This window comes from Metarhizium album, assembly GCF_000804445.1.
Source record: "Metarhizium album ARSEF 1941 chromosome Unknown scaffold_1, whole genome shotgun sequence".
Classification (NCBI taxonomy): Eukaryota; Fungi; Ascomycota; class Sordariomycetes; order Hypocreales; family Clavicipitaceae; genus Metarhizium; species Metarhizium album.
Genome location: NW_024467575.1, coordinates 1,523,030 through 1,537,996, shown reverse-complemented (window position 1 = coordinate 1,537,996; position 14,967 = coordinate 1,523,030). Strand labels below are relative to the sequence as shown.

The 14,967-nt window shown below is 54.1% G+C and overlaps 5 protein-coding genes across 5 annotated transcripts; 2 read left to right on the top strand and 3 right to left on the bottom strand.

Moving 5' to 3' along the window:
* Positions 1-1,300: 1,300 nt before the first annotated feature.
* MAM_00437 (exs) lies at positions 1,301-4,092 on the top strand (the record flags this gene model as incomplete). The annotated part of the gene is made up of 3 exons (XM_040819236.1): positions 1,301-2,896; positions 3,090-3,384; positions 3,452-4,092. The coding sequence occupies 3 exons, from the start codon at positions 1,301-1,303 to the stop codon at positions 4,090-4,092; spliced, it is 2,532 nt and encodes an 843-aa protein (XP_040682501.1).
* A 282-nt stretch (positions 4,093-4,374) lies between these two features.
* On the bottom strand, positions 4,375-6,142 carry MAM_00436 (vacuolar aspartyl aminopeptidase Lap4; the record flags this gene model as incomplete). Its single annotated transcript, XM_040819235.1, has 2 exons — positions 4,375-5,649; positions 5,753-6,142. The coding sequence occupies 2 exons, from the start codon at positions 6,140-6,142 to the stop codon at positions 4,375-4,377; spliced, it is 1,665 nt and encodes a 554-aa protein (XP_040682500.1).
* Positions 6,143-6,848: 706 nt separating this feature from the next.
* Positions 6,849-8,255, bottom strand: MAM_00435 (Lipase, secreted; the record flags this gene model as incomplete). Its single annotated transcript, XM_040819234.1, has 1 exon — positions 6,849-8,255. The coding sequence occupies one exon, from the start codon at positions 8,253-8,255 to the stop codon at positions 6,849-6,851; it is 1,407 nt and encodes a 468-aa protein (XP_040682499.1).
* A 2,162-nt stretch (positions 8,256-10,417) lies between these two features.
* Positions 10,418-13,127, top strand: MAM_00434 (Oligopeptide transporter OPT superfamily; the record flags this gene model as incomplete). Its single annotated transcript, XM_040819233.1, has 5 exons — positions 10,418-10,529; positions 10,579-11,212; positions 11,279-11,484; positions 11,559-11,815; positions 12,516-13,127. 5 exons carry the CDS (start codon positions 10,418-10,420, stop codon positions 13,125-13,127), a joined length of 1,821 nt encoding a protein of 606 aa, XP_040682498.1.
* Positions 13,128-14,266: 1,139 nt separating this feature from the next.
* Positions 14,267-14,944, bottom strand: MAM_00433 (uncharacterized protein; the record flags this gene model as incomplete). The annotated part of the gene is made up of 1 exon (XM_040819232.1): positions 14,267-14,944. One exon carries the CDS (start codon positions 14,942-14,944, stop codon positions 14,267-14,269), a length of 678 nt encoding a protein of 225 aa, XP_040682497.1.
* Positions 14,945-14,967: the final 23 nt, after the last annotated feature.

Below are 14,967 nucleotides of genomic sequence, written 5' to 3'. Positions count from 1 at the left end.
ACGAGGATGGAAAAACTAGCACGCTACAGAAATCCACGTTACCGAAATTAATCATATCGAGCGTGACGCACGGTTGCTGAGCTGTCAAGGACGATGGAGCAACAAGCAAACATGGCGGTCCGTGGGCATGGTGTTTGAAGGAAAGTGATTAACGACCTGCATGCCCAGGCCAGGCACACAAAATTGGCGGAAGAGTCGGGATAGCTGGGCAGTCAGTGCTGGGGAGGAGACGATAAATCGAGTCCGAATTTGGATTTGTTGCCTCGATGGAATACCCTGCCGAACGGTGTGGCAGGCAAAACGGGAAACGGGGAACGGGGAACGGGCCAGGCAGCGGGTGGCTGAATGCAACACATCTTGGATTTATCCGATGATCGGAATTGATTTTTTTTTTCTCTTAAATTTTTTTGATGGTGGGGCGCGACTGGAGGACAGTAGATTTGGTTGGGCACGAGTTATGCACGACCGCCAGCGCCGCCCCGCCCATGCCATTTTAGCCACTTGGGTGCAAGCTGATTAGCCGCCTTGACTTGACCTCATCAATCGAGACCACCACTTCTAAATCGGTGCGTCGGTGTCTGAGAGGCCTCGTTCTACTTTCATCATCACCATGCCGGCTCGTGGCCGCCTCGACGGTAAATACCATTATCAGCTTCATAAGATCTTACACGCCTTGGCCGGTGTGCCGAGATCGCCCTTGATCCGTGTCGGATGTGATGTGCCAGGCAAGCACGAACAATAATAGCCTTATCCTCCATTCCGCAACTATCCAAGACTTTTGGTCCTTGAACTCGACGCTCCCGCACATGCACCAGCATCAGTTGAGGGCTGCGCTGCAGCTGAAACCCCGGCCATGAAGTTTGCCAAGGAGCTCGAGAGAGATGCTGTCCCAGGTAAGATTTTCCCACTCTGCCAACAATGTGCTTTTTACTTGTACCGTCCGCACCGCTCAATTCGAGACGTGAGCTGCTTGGCCATCTTCAATTGACTTGGCAAAGCATGGAACGGCGTGTGCCCATGCTGAGGAACGAGGCTGTTGAGGCTGACTGTTTTTATTCTATTCTTTGTGGCCCTTCTAGAGTGGCGCATCAAATATCTCAACTACAAGGCTGGCAAGAAGTGCGTGAAAGCCGTCTCGCGAGCAATGAATAGGACGCCAAAGCCGTCTTCGAATCGTACTCCGCCCTTCTTTCGACCGAGCAATCATGACCGAGCATCACTCTTGCCCACCTCTACGTCTTGTCCGACTCGTCGGAGTCCAGACGGAAACAATGAATTGGCCGCTCCTAGATCACATCCCATGTCAATTGCTGCTCATGCAAACGAAGGCGAAGTATTAACAAGCGAGGGCAACGATCTGCACTATGGGAGCTTTGTGCCGACGCCGCCAAATCATAGCCCATTGCTGAAATATGAGAGCAAGGCCAGTGGTGACTTTGCATTACCGGCACCCGCCCTCAACGCATCCGACTATCCGGGACTCTCGGGACCGACCGAGACCGTCAAGAGCCACGACAAGGTCTCCCTGCAGCGACGGGCTTCTTCAACAGCCGCCGGACCTGCGTCTCCAAAGACCGACCTACCCATACTGTCTCCCCTGGTACGACGACAGTCAGTTATTGGAGGCGCCTTGTCCGAGTCTCCGTCACAATTAAGGCGGATTCTCTCGAATGCACATGGCCCAATAAAACGAGACGCGCCGGGCATGGATGGTGGTGCCGCCCACGACTTTGACCTGGTGCGAGAGAGGGAAAGAGAGTTTTATGAATTTCTGGACTCGGAATTGGAAAAAGTCGAGTCTTTTTACAAGCTCAAGGAGGATCAAGCTGGGCAACGGCTCACTTTATTACGAGAACAGCTCCACGAAATGCGAAACCGACGCATTCACGAAATGGCCTCAAATCAGGACAACAACCCCGATAACGGCCACTACACCGACACGGAGAATTCCAAGGACAGCCTCAATGGATGGGTTCAACCGCTCAAGGCTAAGATCTTCCCACCGGGACCCAACTCTGAGGCTCTTCGAAACATGCCCAACACACCAATCCTCCCACTCAGCCTATCGGCCGGTGATGCAACGAGAGACTACAGCAGACGGCGGCAAAAGGAAGACGTGTCATATCGAACAGCCAAGCGCAAGTTAAAATTGGCGCTGCAAGAGTTCTATCGGGGGCTGGAACTCCTCAAGTCGTATGCACTTTTGAATCGTACTGCGTTTCGCAAGCTCAACAAGAAGTTTGACAAGGCTGTCAATGCTCGACCGACGTTGCGTTACATGAATGAAAAGGTCAACACGGCCTGGTTTGTCAACAGTGACACTCTTGAAGGGCACATCAAGGCAGTCGAAGACTTGTATGCGAGGTACTTTGAACGCGGCAACCACAAACTTGCAGTTGGCAAACTTCGAAGTATGTCCAAGCGCCCAAGAAGCCAATCCGGAAGCTCATTCCTCAATGGATTTCTCATTGGTACCGGACTCCTTTTCACCATCGAGGGCCTCGTATTCGGCTCACAATTGCTCTTTGACAATGACCCCATCATCGCGGTGCAAACCAGCTACCTCTTGCAGTTATACGCAGGATACTTTCTGATGCTCTTCATGTTCTCCTCGTTTTGCATCAATTGTTTTGTATGGTCCAAACAAAAGATCAACTACCGCTTTATCTTCGAGTTTGACCAGCGAAGCGTACTTGACTGGCGGCGACTGGCAGAGTTTCCAAGCTTCTTTCTGCTCCTATTCGGTATCTTCATATGGATCAACTTTAGCCGATACGGTCCGGACTGGCTGTATATTTACTATCCCGTATTCCTGATTGTGATTACGGCTGTCATTATATTTTTCCCTGGACCCGCGTTGAGACACAGGAGCCGCTCATGGTTTGTCTATGCTCATGTAAGTTGTGCAAGCAGCCAAGCGCGGTGAGATTCCCGAGCTGACTCGTGGCAGTGGCGGCTTTTGCTAGCTGGGCTCTACCCGGTTGAGTTCCGGGACTTTTTTCTCGGGGATTTGTATTGCTCATTGACATACTCCATGGCCGTACGCATTCCCACCCCTATCTCGACGACGACTCTGCTAACAAGCCCAGAACATTGAACTATTCTTCTGTCTATACGCCAACAAATGGGACGACCCTCCACAGTGCAACTCGAACCATTCCCGGCTCTTGGGATTCCTCATGGCGCTGCCGCCCATCTGGCGTTTGCTCCAATGCGTTCGCCGATACAGGGACACTCGCAACGTGTTCCCCCATCTCGTCAACGGCGGCAAGTACACCATGACCATTATATCTACCGTGATGCTCTCACTATACCGCATAGACGGTACCAATTCGAACCTAGCCCTCTTCATCACATTTTCGATCCTCAACAGTATCTACGTTTGTAAGTCGCGCCGCAGTCACGACCTTCTCTTTTCCAAGAGGACCCGTGGGGCTAACCGCAGCCAAAGCCATATGGGATGTCTTCATGGACTTTTCTCTGTTGCAAGCCGACGCACGGCACTTTGCGCTGCGCGACATCCTGGCCCTCAAACGCCGCTGGCCGTACTACTTCATCATGGTTGTCGACCCCGTGCTCCGTTTCGCGTGGATCTTCTACGCCATCTTCACCCACGACCTCCAGCACTCGACCCTGGTCGCCTTCGTCGTGTCGTTTGTCGAGGTCCTCCGCCGCGGCATGTGGGCTCTCTTCCGTGTCGAGAATGAACACTGCGCCAATGTCGCCCAGTACAAGGCATCCCGTGACGTCCCGCTGCCGTATCGCATCGAGCCGCTCATGGACCGCATCAGTGAGGAGACGTCGCCTGTGTTGACGACTGACCAGCGCAGGCCCGAGCTGGCGCCGGAGACGGCTAGTTCTACGGCCGTCGCGTCGACACTGGGCGCTTTGCGACGGCGCGCAGACACGATTACCGCGCGGTCATTCTCCAAGATGCTCGCCGAAGCCCATAAGCAGGATTTCGTCAAGAGACGGAAGCCCGGAGGGGCAGCCGAGGGCGAAGCTGTCGAGCAGAGTGACGATGACGACGAGGAGGAGGATGATGAGGCCGAGGCTGCAAGCCTACTGGAGGCCGGTGAGGCTAGAGGTTGAGAATGAGAAGGCGACGTGCATTGTGGGTGTCATTTGTTTCCGGCCAGGCAAGAGAAGCGTGCATGATGTGGTGCAATACAAGTCTTTGTTCTAGATTCTAGTTGTAGATTTTCCATTGTATGCCTATGTTTATACTCCACGGTGTGCGTGCGCAATTGAACCGTCTTGATCACGGAAAGAATGCGCTCTTCCACTCTTCCAAACCACGACTACTAACCACGACTACTTGCCCAACCCTCCTCCCCCCCTTTTTTTTCCAAAAAAAAAAAGGAAAAAAAAGTATTAGGACCACTCCCCGTCGATTTGCTCCCACAGATCCAGGAATCCCTTGAAGTACTGGACGCCCAGGCCCGGGTCCAGGGCTCCCGTCGTCGCCCGAACAGAATGCATGCTCAACTGCGGCAGTCCTGCGTCTGCAGCCCTGCAGCCCATGGCACTGGACAAAGAAGGACCGATTGTTCCGCCACTCCTCGAATCGTTGCGAATCTGGAAATTCTGTGTCTTGGCACCGACCATTTCGCCTACCCTTCGCAGTATGGCGGTCGACACGGCATCTGTAGTCATGTGGCCGTTGGAGTCGCCGCAGATGACTATGCCGACGTTCAACTGCGGCACGTGGCCATCCATATAAGTCTCCAGGAAATTGGGGTTGCCAGCATGGGTGACATCTGCTGAGAGGAGGAACGACCTGGCATATGTCTGGCCGAGGAGTCCGGGGCCGTAGCTAGATGGGTTGAGGGCCTCGACGGTGCGCTCAATGACAATTGGGAGAAAGTTGCTGCGGGCGCCCTGTCGGAGCAGGGAGCCGATTTCCTCGTCGTCGAAGAGCGCGACGAGCTTGATGTGGCCGTCGGTAGGGTTGTTGTCGGCGGCAAGTAGGCCCATCAGGGCGGCCCAGGAGCAGAGCTTGTCGTCGATTCGGCCGGCCGTGATGAACTCCTTGTCCATGCCCATCCTTTGCGCGGGCTGGCTGTCGTACAGCTCGAGCTCCCAGTCGAGAATTGAGGAATAGCTTGAGATGCCAAGCTCCTTGGCGATGAGCTGCACGAGCCTGGGCGGCTGGGTGTTGACAAAGGCGCCGTCGGGACCCAGAGGTTCAGCATCCTGCCGCGATGAGCCCTGGAGGCCGATGATGGGGACGGCTTGGGTCTCCTTGTTGTTGTTGCCAAACATGCCTATGCCAAAGTGAGGCGCGAGCGTGGGGATCTTGGCAATCGGCCAGTCGAGCTTGACGAGCCTCGTGGACGTCTTGCCGGTTTCGGGATCACGGAACACGACGCGGCCGCCGATGCTGAGGTCGCGATCCCACCACGTGTGGTTGAGTCCGCCGGCGTACTGGGCCACGCCCAGCTGCACGTAGCCCGCTTTGTTGGGTCGGTGGCTGACGGGCTTGAGGCGCGCTGTCAGGGCGTCGATATGACCGCCGATCATGGCCGCGCCGTTGCCGGGCTTGTAGGCTTCACCAACGGTGAAGGCAATGATGGTGCTGCCGTTGCGGGTGACCCAGTATTTACCTCCGGGGTGGATCTTTCCATTCCACGCGTCCCGCGCGGAGAGCTGCGTTGTGTCAATGCTTGTTAACAGATGCTAGCCGACAACAGCATGATGGAAATTTTTGTTCATGTTGGGAGAGTCGATAAGTTGCGCTGGAGTGGCGTACCTCTTTGAAGCCGCTGTCGCTCAACTTGCGCTGGAAGTAGTGGACAGTGTGAAACACGGTGGGATTCTCTTGCAGAAAGTCGCAGAATGGCTTGGTAAAGGCCTCGGGCTCGCATCGTGCGACTCGACAGAGGCGGCAAGTTTGGTCATCGGCGAGGTTAACCTGGCCGATTTCGCTGGGCATCAGCCTGGAGATGCAGCTTGCGCAAGCACGGTTTTCCCGGCATGTCCGACCGTCCATGTCGGCCAGGACGAGGTTTTTTGACCCGAGGGATGAATTTGGTGTCGTAGTGACGGGAGCTGGGGACGGAGATGGAGGAGCTGCTGCGGGAGGTTGACGCAGCGGCAGCACAGAGTACTGGTGGTAGGGCACAGGCGTTCGTCTCGTCATTGTCCGGTGAATCGTGTGCAGTGGAATGGGATGCACGGAGGATTGGATGTGGAGTAGGAGTAGGAGTTGGGAGAGCAGAGTCTGGTCTGGTCTGGTCTGGTCTGGTCTGGTGAGGAGTTGGAGGAGGGAGGGCGATGCGACGAGGTGGGCCAACGGTCAACGGTGACTCGGTGAGGGTGCACGGGTCATGGTGACAAGGGCAACGGCTCCACCTTATTAGCCAGAGGTTTGGATGACATTCTCAAATCCTCACTGCCTGCTTGACCACCTACCTACCCTTTGGATTCCTCCTCAACGCAAGGGTTGATGCCCGATGCACGATCCACCTGCCTCTTGCGGCAGGAGGGGTCAAATTGTCCAGATCAGATGACCGGTCGAGGAATATCCCATGCCTGCGCGGATCGTCGGGACTCGGGACTCGGGACTCGGGAAGTCGGGACCCACTGGCGAAAACATGGCTCGTTTCGATTTCCACTCTACGAAACTCTCCGACAAGGCAACAAAACGATTGCTCGGAGCATCCCAGGCTAATGGCGAAGCGTCCTGTCAAGCATGTTGAAGTGAATTTGTCAGAAACAGCATATCTAACCTGAAGCAACGCAATCTATCCGTGCCTATGCTTACTGTCGTCATGTACGCATGTGGTGTTCGTTCCGGTCAAAGCAAAGATTTCCCCCTTTTCCAACTCATCCTTCAGATGTAACTGTCATACTCGGTGCTTGCCCAATGTCCTGATGTCGTTAATAATATTGGCGTCGTTTTTGCCCGCAGTTGCCAGCACCTCAATGAGCTGCACCAGCAAAGGCTCAAGCGCCACGCCGAGAGCAATGGGGTCCAGCGTGCTGCTGAGCTCCGTGTTGTGCGAGCAGCCGCCGGGGACCTTGTCGGCAAAGGCATCAGAAACAAACTGGAGGGCGTCCACGACGGCGATGACCTCGGTGGTGATGTGGCCGCCGTTGGCAAACGTCGTGAACTTGACGTTGGCGCCATAGCCACACCAGGCATCGAACAGGGCGGAGGCATTTGCGTACGGAATAATCTCGTCGAGGGCCGCGTGGTAGAGGAACACGGGCGCCGTGGGCGTCTCGTTTTTTCGAGTGCCCATGGTGTTTTGCTGCAGAACCACTGCGACGTCCGGTTGGTACAAGAGGGAAGGGCCTAGGCTCTGCACGCTGGTGGCCAGTATCGATTGCTCTGGGAAGGCGAGGATGTTGGGGACGGCGCAGTGGGAGTTGGAAAAGTCGAGGATGTCTTGGCCGTGCGGTGTGACGATGCTTTCGAGGAGGGGATTCATTTGCGCGCCGTACGCACTTGGCTTGCTCAGGCCATTGACGGCAATGGGCAAGAAGCCACTGAACAAGGTGTTGTCGATGAATACCACGACGCCGGTGAGGTTGGCGGGAGTGCCGCCCTGGACCCAGCCCTTCATGGCCAGCTCGGGAGCATACGTTGGGTGCAAAGATGCCGCCCAGCCGGTTGCGATGGCGCCGCCAGAGTACCCGACGCCGACAATCATGGGGGTAGCTGTTGAGAAGTTCAGCGTCTTCTTGAAATTTACCACGGCTCGCATGCCGTCCAGGACACCCATGCCCTCCAGGTGACCGGCCGCGAAGGCCGCATCGGGTCCTTCGTAGTCGGGCGACGCCACGATGTAGCCCGAGAGCAGGTACGCCTGCAAGAGGAGAAACTCGGCCGCGGAAATCAGGTCATTCTGTAAAGCTCCCAGTTGGTAGTTGTAGCTGGGGTTGCAAGCGGTTGCCGAGCTGTCGTACGCTGTGTGGAACGAGATGAAGCGGTCTTGCTTGGGGGAAAGCGGCTTAAAGATTGTCGTCACCGTGGCGATGGGCGAGCCGTCGACGGCCGTCGTGCGGTAGAGGAGTTGCCATGTCTCAACCGGGTCCGGAATTAGCCCGAAGAAAGCAGATATAACGAGACGCTGGCGAAGAATAGTTCCAGGTGCTTTGGATTCGAAGCCTGCGGGCGGCTTGTAGAAAGGATCTATGCTAGGGGGAAGAGCTCGTGGCTGGTTTAACGCTCGACTGGATGCAAATGGAAGGCTGACGACAACCAAGCCCAGAAAACGAAGCAGCGAGATCAAACTTGCTCGAGACATGATGAGAGCGCCTGCCGTGAGAGATGATCAGAGCCCCTATTAGGGTTTGTCTGAGGTACGAGGTTTGTCCACAGGCTTCCCTTGGGGGGCAGACCTTACTTCAAATAGGGCTCGTCCGAGCAAGTTATGAACAAGGCCTTGCCACCAAGACATTGGATTGTATTAATACAGGAATCGCCCGCTCTCTGTATGAAGCGTCGCTACTGCTAGCGGGGGGTCGTTCCATCATGGCCTCGGCCCCTCGGCCCTCCCCCTCGGCCTGGGCTTCGTATGGTATCTTGCGAAAAGTCCGCGTCATTCCATCCGAAATGATGCCACGGCGTGAGCCTGATTCCTGAAAAGTCCAACCCCAAGTGGGAAGTTGGCTAGAATGAGCAAGCGACGATCGACGTCGACCGAGACAAAGTCTGGGAAATTTGGCCACGTACGGAGTACCCCTGTTATCCGCTACTGCAGTTTTGGTGTGCTTCTAATATCCGGTTGCACGCCGTTGTGCAAACCAGCAGACTAGCCAAGCACCTAGGTCGTCTAGTGTTGATGACGCGAAGTCCAAGCGAGAGGTCGAGTGGTGGAGCCGGGCCCGGCTTAGACAGACCCGGGCAACCGGCGAAGCGAAATCCGGGGAAGAAATCCTGGGGTAAGAGAAAGAACCCAGGCTGGGCTGATTGCCTACCGGTCGTATGGGCGGACCGGTAATACGTATGATCGACATGGAATCCCATCTGAATTTTTCCCTTCCCATCCCATCCAGACCGCCGATGTCTCTCAACCCTAACCCCCAACACATCCACACCAACTCGGCAGCACTTGTGACTTTGCAGTCGTACTCATTACTCACTAGCCTCACCAGCTTCGCTTGCGGATGACTCGTCCTCGAGTGCTCAGTGGTCAGTTGCATCGCCCGTGACCCAACTCCATTCCCTGACAACGGCGTTCGATCATTAAGCGCCATATGTAGACCCTAGTTGGACATGGTTGCTTCGCAACTTCGCAAACGGACTTGAGCCTTGTCGATGTTGACTTTTCGGGACGGCGGGGACCTGAGGTCGACGCGTCGCGCCGGTTTCGTTTGAAGCTTTCGCCAAGGTGAGGGATGACGATTTGGGTCCCAGGGGTAAAAAAATTTTTTTTTTTCCTTTGACCATCCTGCGCTTAGCTGGTGCCGGCACAGTCGATGGCGAACCCGGTCGATAAAGAACGGATAAAGGATGGTCAATTCCTTCCACTGTGATGATGTTCAAGTCATTTAGATGGAGCAGGAATTCTAAATGCACAACCGCGAGTCAGCAAAGTGTGCGCCGCTGGCGTTGGGGCGCCGCGATCCTTTTGTATGAGCGGAACCCGGCCCGAGGCTTTCATTAATTTTCGGAAAGTCATTATTATTATAAGGCATTGTCCCCTCCGAGCATGATATCAAGGTTGATCGTCGCCGTCATTATATTTCGCGCCACAGACCTGCAGTCGGGACCTCAATGGTATGTCTATGCAGAACTCAGCTGAATATGGACACACCGGAGTATGGCGAATTAATGCCGACTTATGAAGGAACCGTCCCGATTCAGCCAGTTTCGCTTGCAAATGTCAGGCTGTCACCCGCTGCTTGATCCAAACGGATCGTCCAATCACCCGTTGACCAGCGTGGTACTCCGTTGCCATCATCTCGGAAGGTTTCCGAGAGTTTTCTTCTTCTTCTTCTCTTCGGAGCGGAGTGTACCGCGCACATCAGATAAAAGCGCCGTCGGCCCGAGAGTGTCCGTATACGCATCGTCAGACGAAGTAGGCGTACCCCACGAGCTGCAATTCTCTTCCAGATAGTGAGGAACTTGAGTCGTGTCTGGTCCCGGCGCAGGCAAAAAGTCGAGGCATTCTTTCTACCCCAAGATGCACTCGACAGGAGGAGACATTGAGTGTCCAACAGCACCTGCGACGGGAACAGTCGCCTCCATGCGCTTCTTGACGGATAATCGGCATCAGACAGAATGCAACACCACGGTCCACTTGCCGTGTCCGTTGTCCACCCTATCAGCCTGAGTGGAACAGGACATGTATGCTTACTTTGCCGTTGTATATTTTGCAATAAAAGATGGAAAATCTCATCTTATCTGATCTCAGACCTCTCTCTTGGGAATGCCGGAAGAGCAGCGTTCTTGTACGGCGCCGTCATGCCAGACCTCAGAATGAGTCTCCAAGACATCGATACCTTCGCCACTGTCCATCCTTCACAGAACAATCAAGGTACTGAGAACAATACCGAGCCATTTGGTGGCAAGCGTGGTGGCTGCGTTGATGTCCCCCGACACAGAAATGCTGACTGGCCGCAAAGACCATGCGTCCGGCAATGATGTTCTCTCGGCTGCCGGCGTCGACATGAGTGGTGACGACCCGAATCTTCCTTGTCTCACGCTGAGGATGTGGTCCATCGGCATAGGTTTTTGCATCATCGGTAGCGGAGTAAATACCCTCTACACATTTCGCTTCCCGTCTGTCTCCTTGTCTCAATCGGCGATCCAGTTCTTGGCCTATCCCGTAGGAAAGGCCTGGGAGCTCGCCGTGCCGGATTGGGGCATCACGGCATTTGGCACACGCCACAGTTTGAATCCGTGTCGGTTTAACCAAAAGGTAGGCGCCCGAGCATACGCCGTACGATGGGAATCACAAGACCCACTGATCAAGGTGCTCCAGGAGAACATCTTGATCTATATTCTTGCCAACTTGAGCTACATGACGCGTCTCAGTGCTGATGTATTGACTGAACAACGAGTATTTTACGCAATGGAGGCCGGTTGGGGCTTCGAGTTGATGATCACACTTTCCACCATCTTGTTCGGCTTTGGCTTTGCTGGTCTTGCGCGTTCCGTCGTCGTGGAACCGCCTGAGTTGGTCTGGCCCGGCGTCCTAGGCAATACTGCTCTCAACTCCGCTCTTCATGGGGGGAACAGCAAGCAAAACGTTTCGAGGTGAGTAGTATCGAGTATCATAAGTGAGTTTCATAAAAATGCCGGCTTACAGGGTGTGTTGTTCAGCCACGCTTATGCATGGAGGTCGACGCGATACAAGTTCTTTCTATGGGCCTTTGCTGCTGCATTCGTTTGGTACTGGTTCCCAGCCTTGATATTCCCGGCTTTGGGCTATTTTACTTGGATTTGCTGGATTGCGCCAAAGCACGCCGTTGTCAACCAAGTTTTTGGCATGAAAAGTGGCATGGGATTACTCCCCTTTACCTTTGACTGTGAGCAGTGACATTTGAGCTCTGTTTTCGACAGCAGAGTTTCATCAAGTAAGGGTACTGACGTGCTAAGACAGGGAGCCAAATCTCGTATATCGGTTCGCCTCTCATCGTGCCGACTTGGGTCGTCTTCAATATCCTCGCCGCTGTCGTTTTCTGGATATGGATCATAACTCCAGCACTATATTACTCCAACACGTGGCTATCAGCGTATCTCCCCTTGCAGAGCAATTCGATCTTTGACAATACAGCCAAGGTGTACAATGTGTCGAGGGTGATTGACGCGAAGAACGGGTTCGCATTTGACGAAGCCAAGTTTGTTGCTTACTCAGACGTATGTATTTCCTCAATTAGACCAAAGACAAACTGACTTATGCCACGTGTAGATCCGGCTGCCAGTAACATATGCGCTGAACAAGTTTGGCCTTTCTTTTGCGACATTTGCATCTCTATTCACGTGGTTATTTCTCGAAAAGCGACATGAGCTTTGTCGTCTCGTGCGGCAAGTCCGTGAAACGAAAGGGCGGCCGAACCGAGGCTCTGCCATACATGGGGAGAAGAATGCCAAACAAGATTCGTCTGCGCACTACTCGCAGGCTCCCGTGTGGTGGTATGGCGTTGTGACTCTTCTCGGGCTTTTTTTTGCCATGTTTTCTTGTGAATACTACGCTGTACAGCTGCGTTGGTACGGCGCAGCTCTAGCTTTCGTAATATCGGCTGTATTTTTCATCCCGGTGCGCGATTCCATTGTATAAAGAAGCAACGTCCAGGCCCGAAGCTGATGAAGGAGAACAGATTGCTTGGGTGTTTGCGACAACAAATACGAAAATCAGCATCGAGCTCTTCTGCCGCCTTGTTGCTGGATACGTCTGGGAAGGGAAAGTCCTTGCCAACATTTGGTTTTTCTGCCTCGGATCCATATCCACCACCAAAGGCCTTGCCTTTGCACAGGATCTTAAACTTGGCATTTACTGCAATGCAAGCATGACTGAGCCTCTTTCAATTCGCGATCGAAGCGCTGACCAAGCCGACAGATCCGCCCCCGCCACTTGTTCGTCGTACAGGCGGTGGGCTTGGTGGTTGGCACTGTTTCTCAAGTCGCCGTCCTGAACTGGGCTCTCAATCATATACCGAACATTTGCACCTCCAGAGCGGCCGATGGCTTCACTTGTCCATTCTCTCGCACCCATTTCAATACCAGCATGGTATGGGGAGCCGTTGGTCCACGCAAGTTTTTTGCTCCTGGAGCGCCGTATCGACCGCTTCTTTGGTTCTTCCTGCTTGGATTTACTCTGCCCATTGTTGTATACGGCCTGCGACGTGCATTTCCCAACGCAAAGTGGTTGCGGCGCGTACATGTGCCACTATTTCTGGGTGGGATGGGATACATCCCCCCGGCGTCTGGCACGAACTATGGTGCTTGGGTTGTAGTGGGACTTATCTTTGGGCTCCTGATCAAGAAGAAGTATAGACCCTGGTGGAACAAGTATAACTTTGTGCTTAGTTCAGCGTTGGACTGCTCGACGGCCATTGCAGGCATCCTGATCTTCTTCGCCGTGGTATATACGGGGGCATCGAAAGATTTCTCCTGGTGGGGTACGACGGTGCACATGGTAAGATGGCCCCAGGAATTCGACGAGCTTTGATACTGACACGGACCAATCTCAAGAATACTTGTGACTGGAAGGCATGTCGATACTTGAGGCTTGCGAATGGGGCCAAAATGTTGCAGGAGTAGCTTCACAACATGACGGAGTCCTGTGGTGGAGTCTGGACATTCCCACTTGCAACTTGCAGGTACGGAGACGCACTTTCGGGGAAAGACCGAACCAGGGCGGGACCCTCATCGGCACAGGCATCAACACCCCACAGTACATTTTTAGTATGAATAGATAGTTGCAACAGCTCTTGGTGAAATGCTAAAGTAATTAACCAAACATACGACTTTCTTAATGACGCCACGCCAGGCAGGCTCTAAATTGGACACACTTTTTGTGTGTGGTAGTCTGAGGTAGAAACACCTTATATGCTATGCGACAGCAATAGCGCCCCACGTTTCCGAGAAAGCCCGAGGGCAGCTCCACCCGCGTTATCTGCAGACTCCGCCTCTAGCTTACACTCTACTCCGTAACCCCTGTTTTATTAGTATAAAGCAGGGGCTGAAGGTTCAACCAGACGGGCTGTACGAAACAGCTGAGACATTAAGTAGAATCTAAGATACTTAAATTGCGTAGGAAATAACATGTAAAAATTGGTATTTATTAGTAGCTTAAATACCCTATACATCTACCTTGGGACGCCCTTACGTCAGCTAGCCTTTAAGGCTGAAGCCTCCTAAGCGCTCACGATAGCTTCATGCAAACTACAGCCTATTGGGCGCCTTATAGGGAATTAGCGCTTGGTTTAACCCTAACCCTAGCCCAACACAGATCACTACTGTTAGTGGTCAACCTCACAGCTGCAAGCTCCTGTCAGGTCACGGGTGGTTAACAAAACAGGTGTTAGAGTGTAGATAGTTACGCTATTTGTTTTGTACAAAACGTACGAGACGACAACGACTTCGATACAACGCTGGTCTGGTGCTGCAGCATGGATCGTCTATTTTGCGTTGGGTCATCTGATCTGACGTTGAGTGGAAATCCCATTCGCGACCACACGGCGCGGCAGCATCGGGTCCTGACTCCTGAGATGGCCCGACACGACAAGACAATCCTGCTTTCCGGTCCACGAGTCTGTCTGCGTTGGGCTCATCGCAGCAGTTCCTTGGCCACCACGCCGGGACGATTCACTTGTCTAGCCCCTCGCAGTCTTCCTTGGTGACAGTCACGTTTGTGTACGGCGGCGGCTGGTTGTAAATCAGGTCGAAGCGCAGAACTACAATGATGAGCATGACAGCTAGCAAACAAAAGCCGAAGGCAAGCCGCGTGGTCCACTCACGAGGGTATCTCTTCACATGCTTGCCGCCCAGGGCCTTGGACACCCTGGAGAGATAGCCGTGCTCCCATCCTATGAGGACGTTGCCTCCTCTGTACTTGAGGGCGAAGTCGGCGGCACACTTTGGGTGGTTGTAGTTGCACGGGGTGTCTATCTCGATGCCCAGCGCGTTGGCAAGAGGGAGAGTCGTGTTGTAGGGCCGCTGGCTGAGCTTGTCTGGCAGAGTGTTAGCCGGGCACGGGCAGACAAGGCGACGGCGCCGCGAGACGCAAGGCGACGACCGACTGTGAGGGTATGGCCTCTGCACCATGATGTGCTGAATGTTGTACTTGCTATCCTTGCCAAAGATCTTGACCAGGCACTGCGCACGCCGTCTGCCCTTGGCGGATATCGCTCCATTCAGCTTCTTCTCCGCGTGACGGATGAGGAAGAACTCTGGCTCTGTAGTGTTGGGAGCCGTTTCTTTCGCACCACCAAGAGCGATGCTGGCGGCCATGGCAACCGTGACGACGATGGTTGCGAACCGCATGGCGTACCGAGGGGCGTAACCTG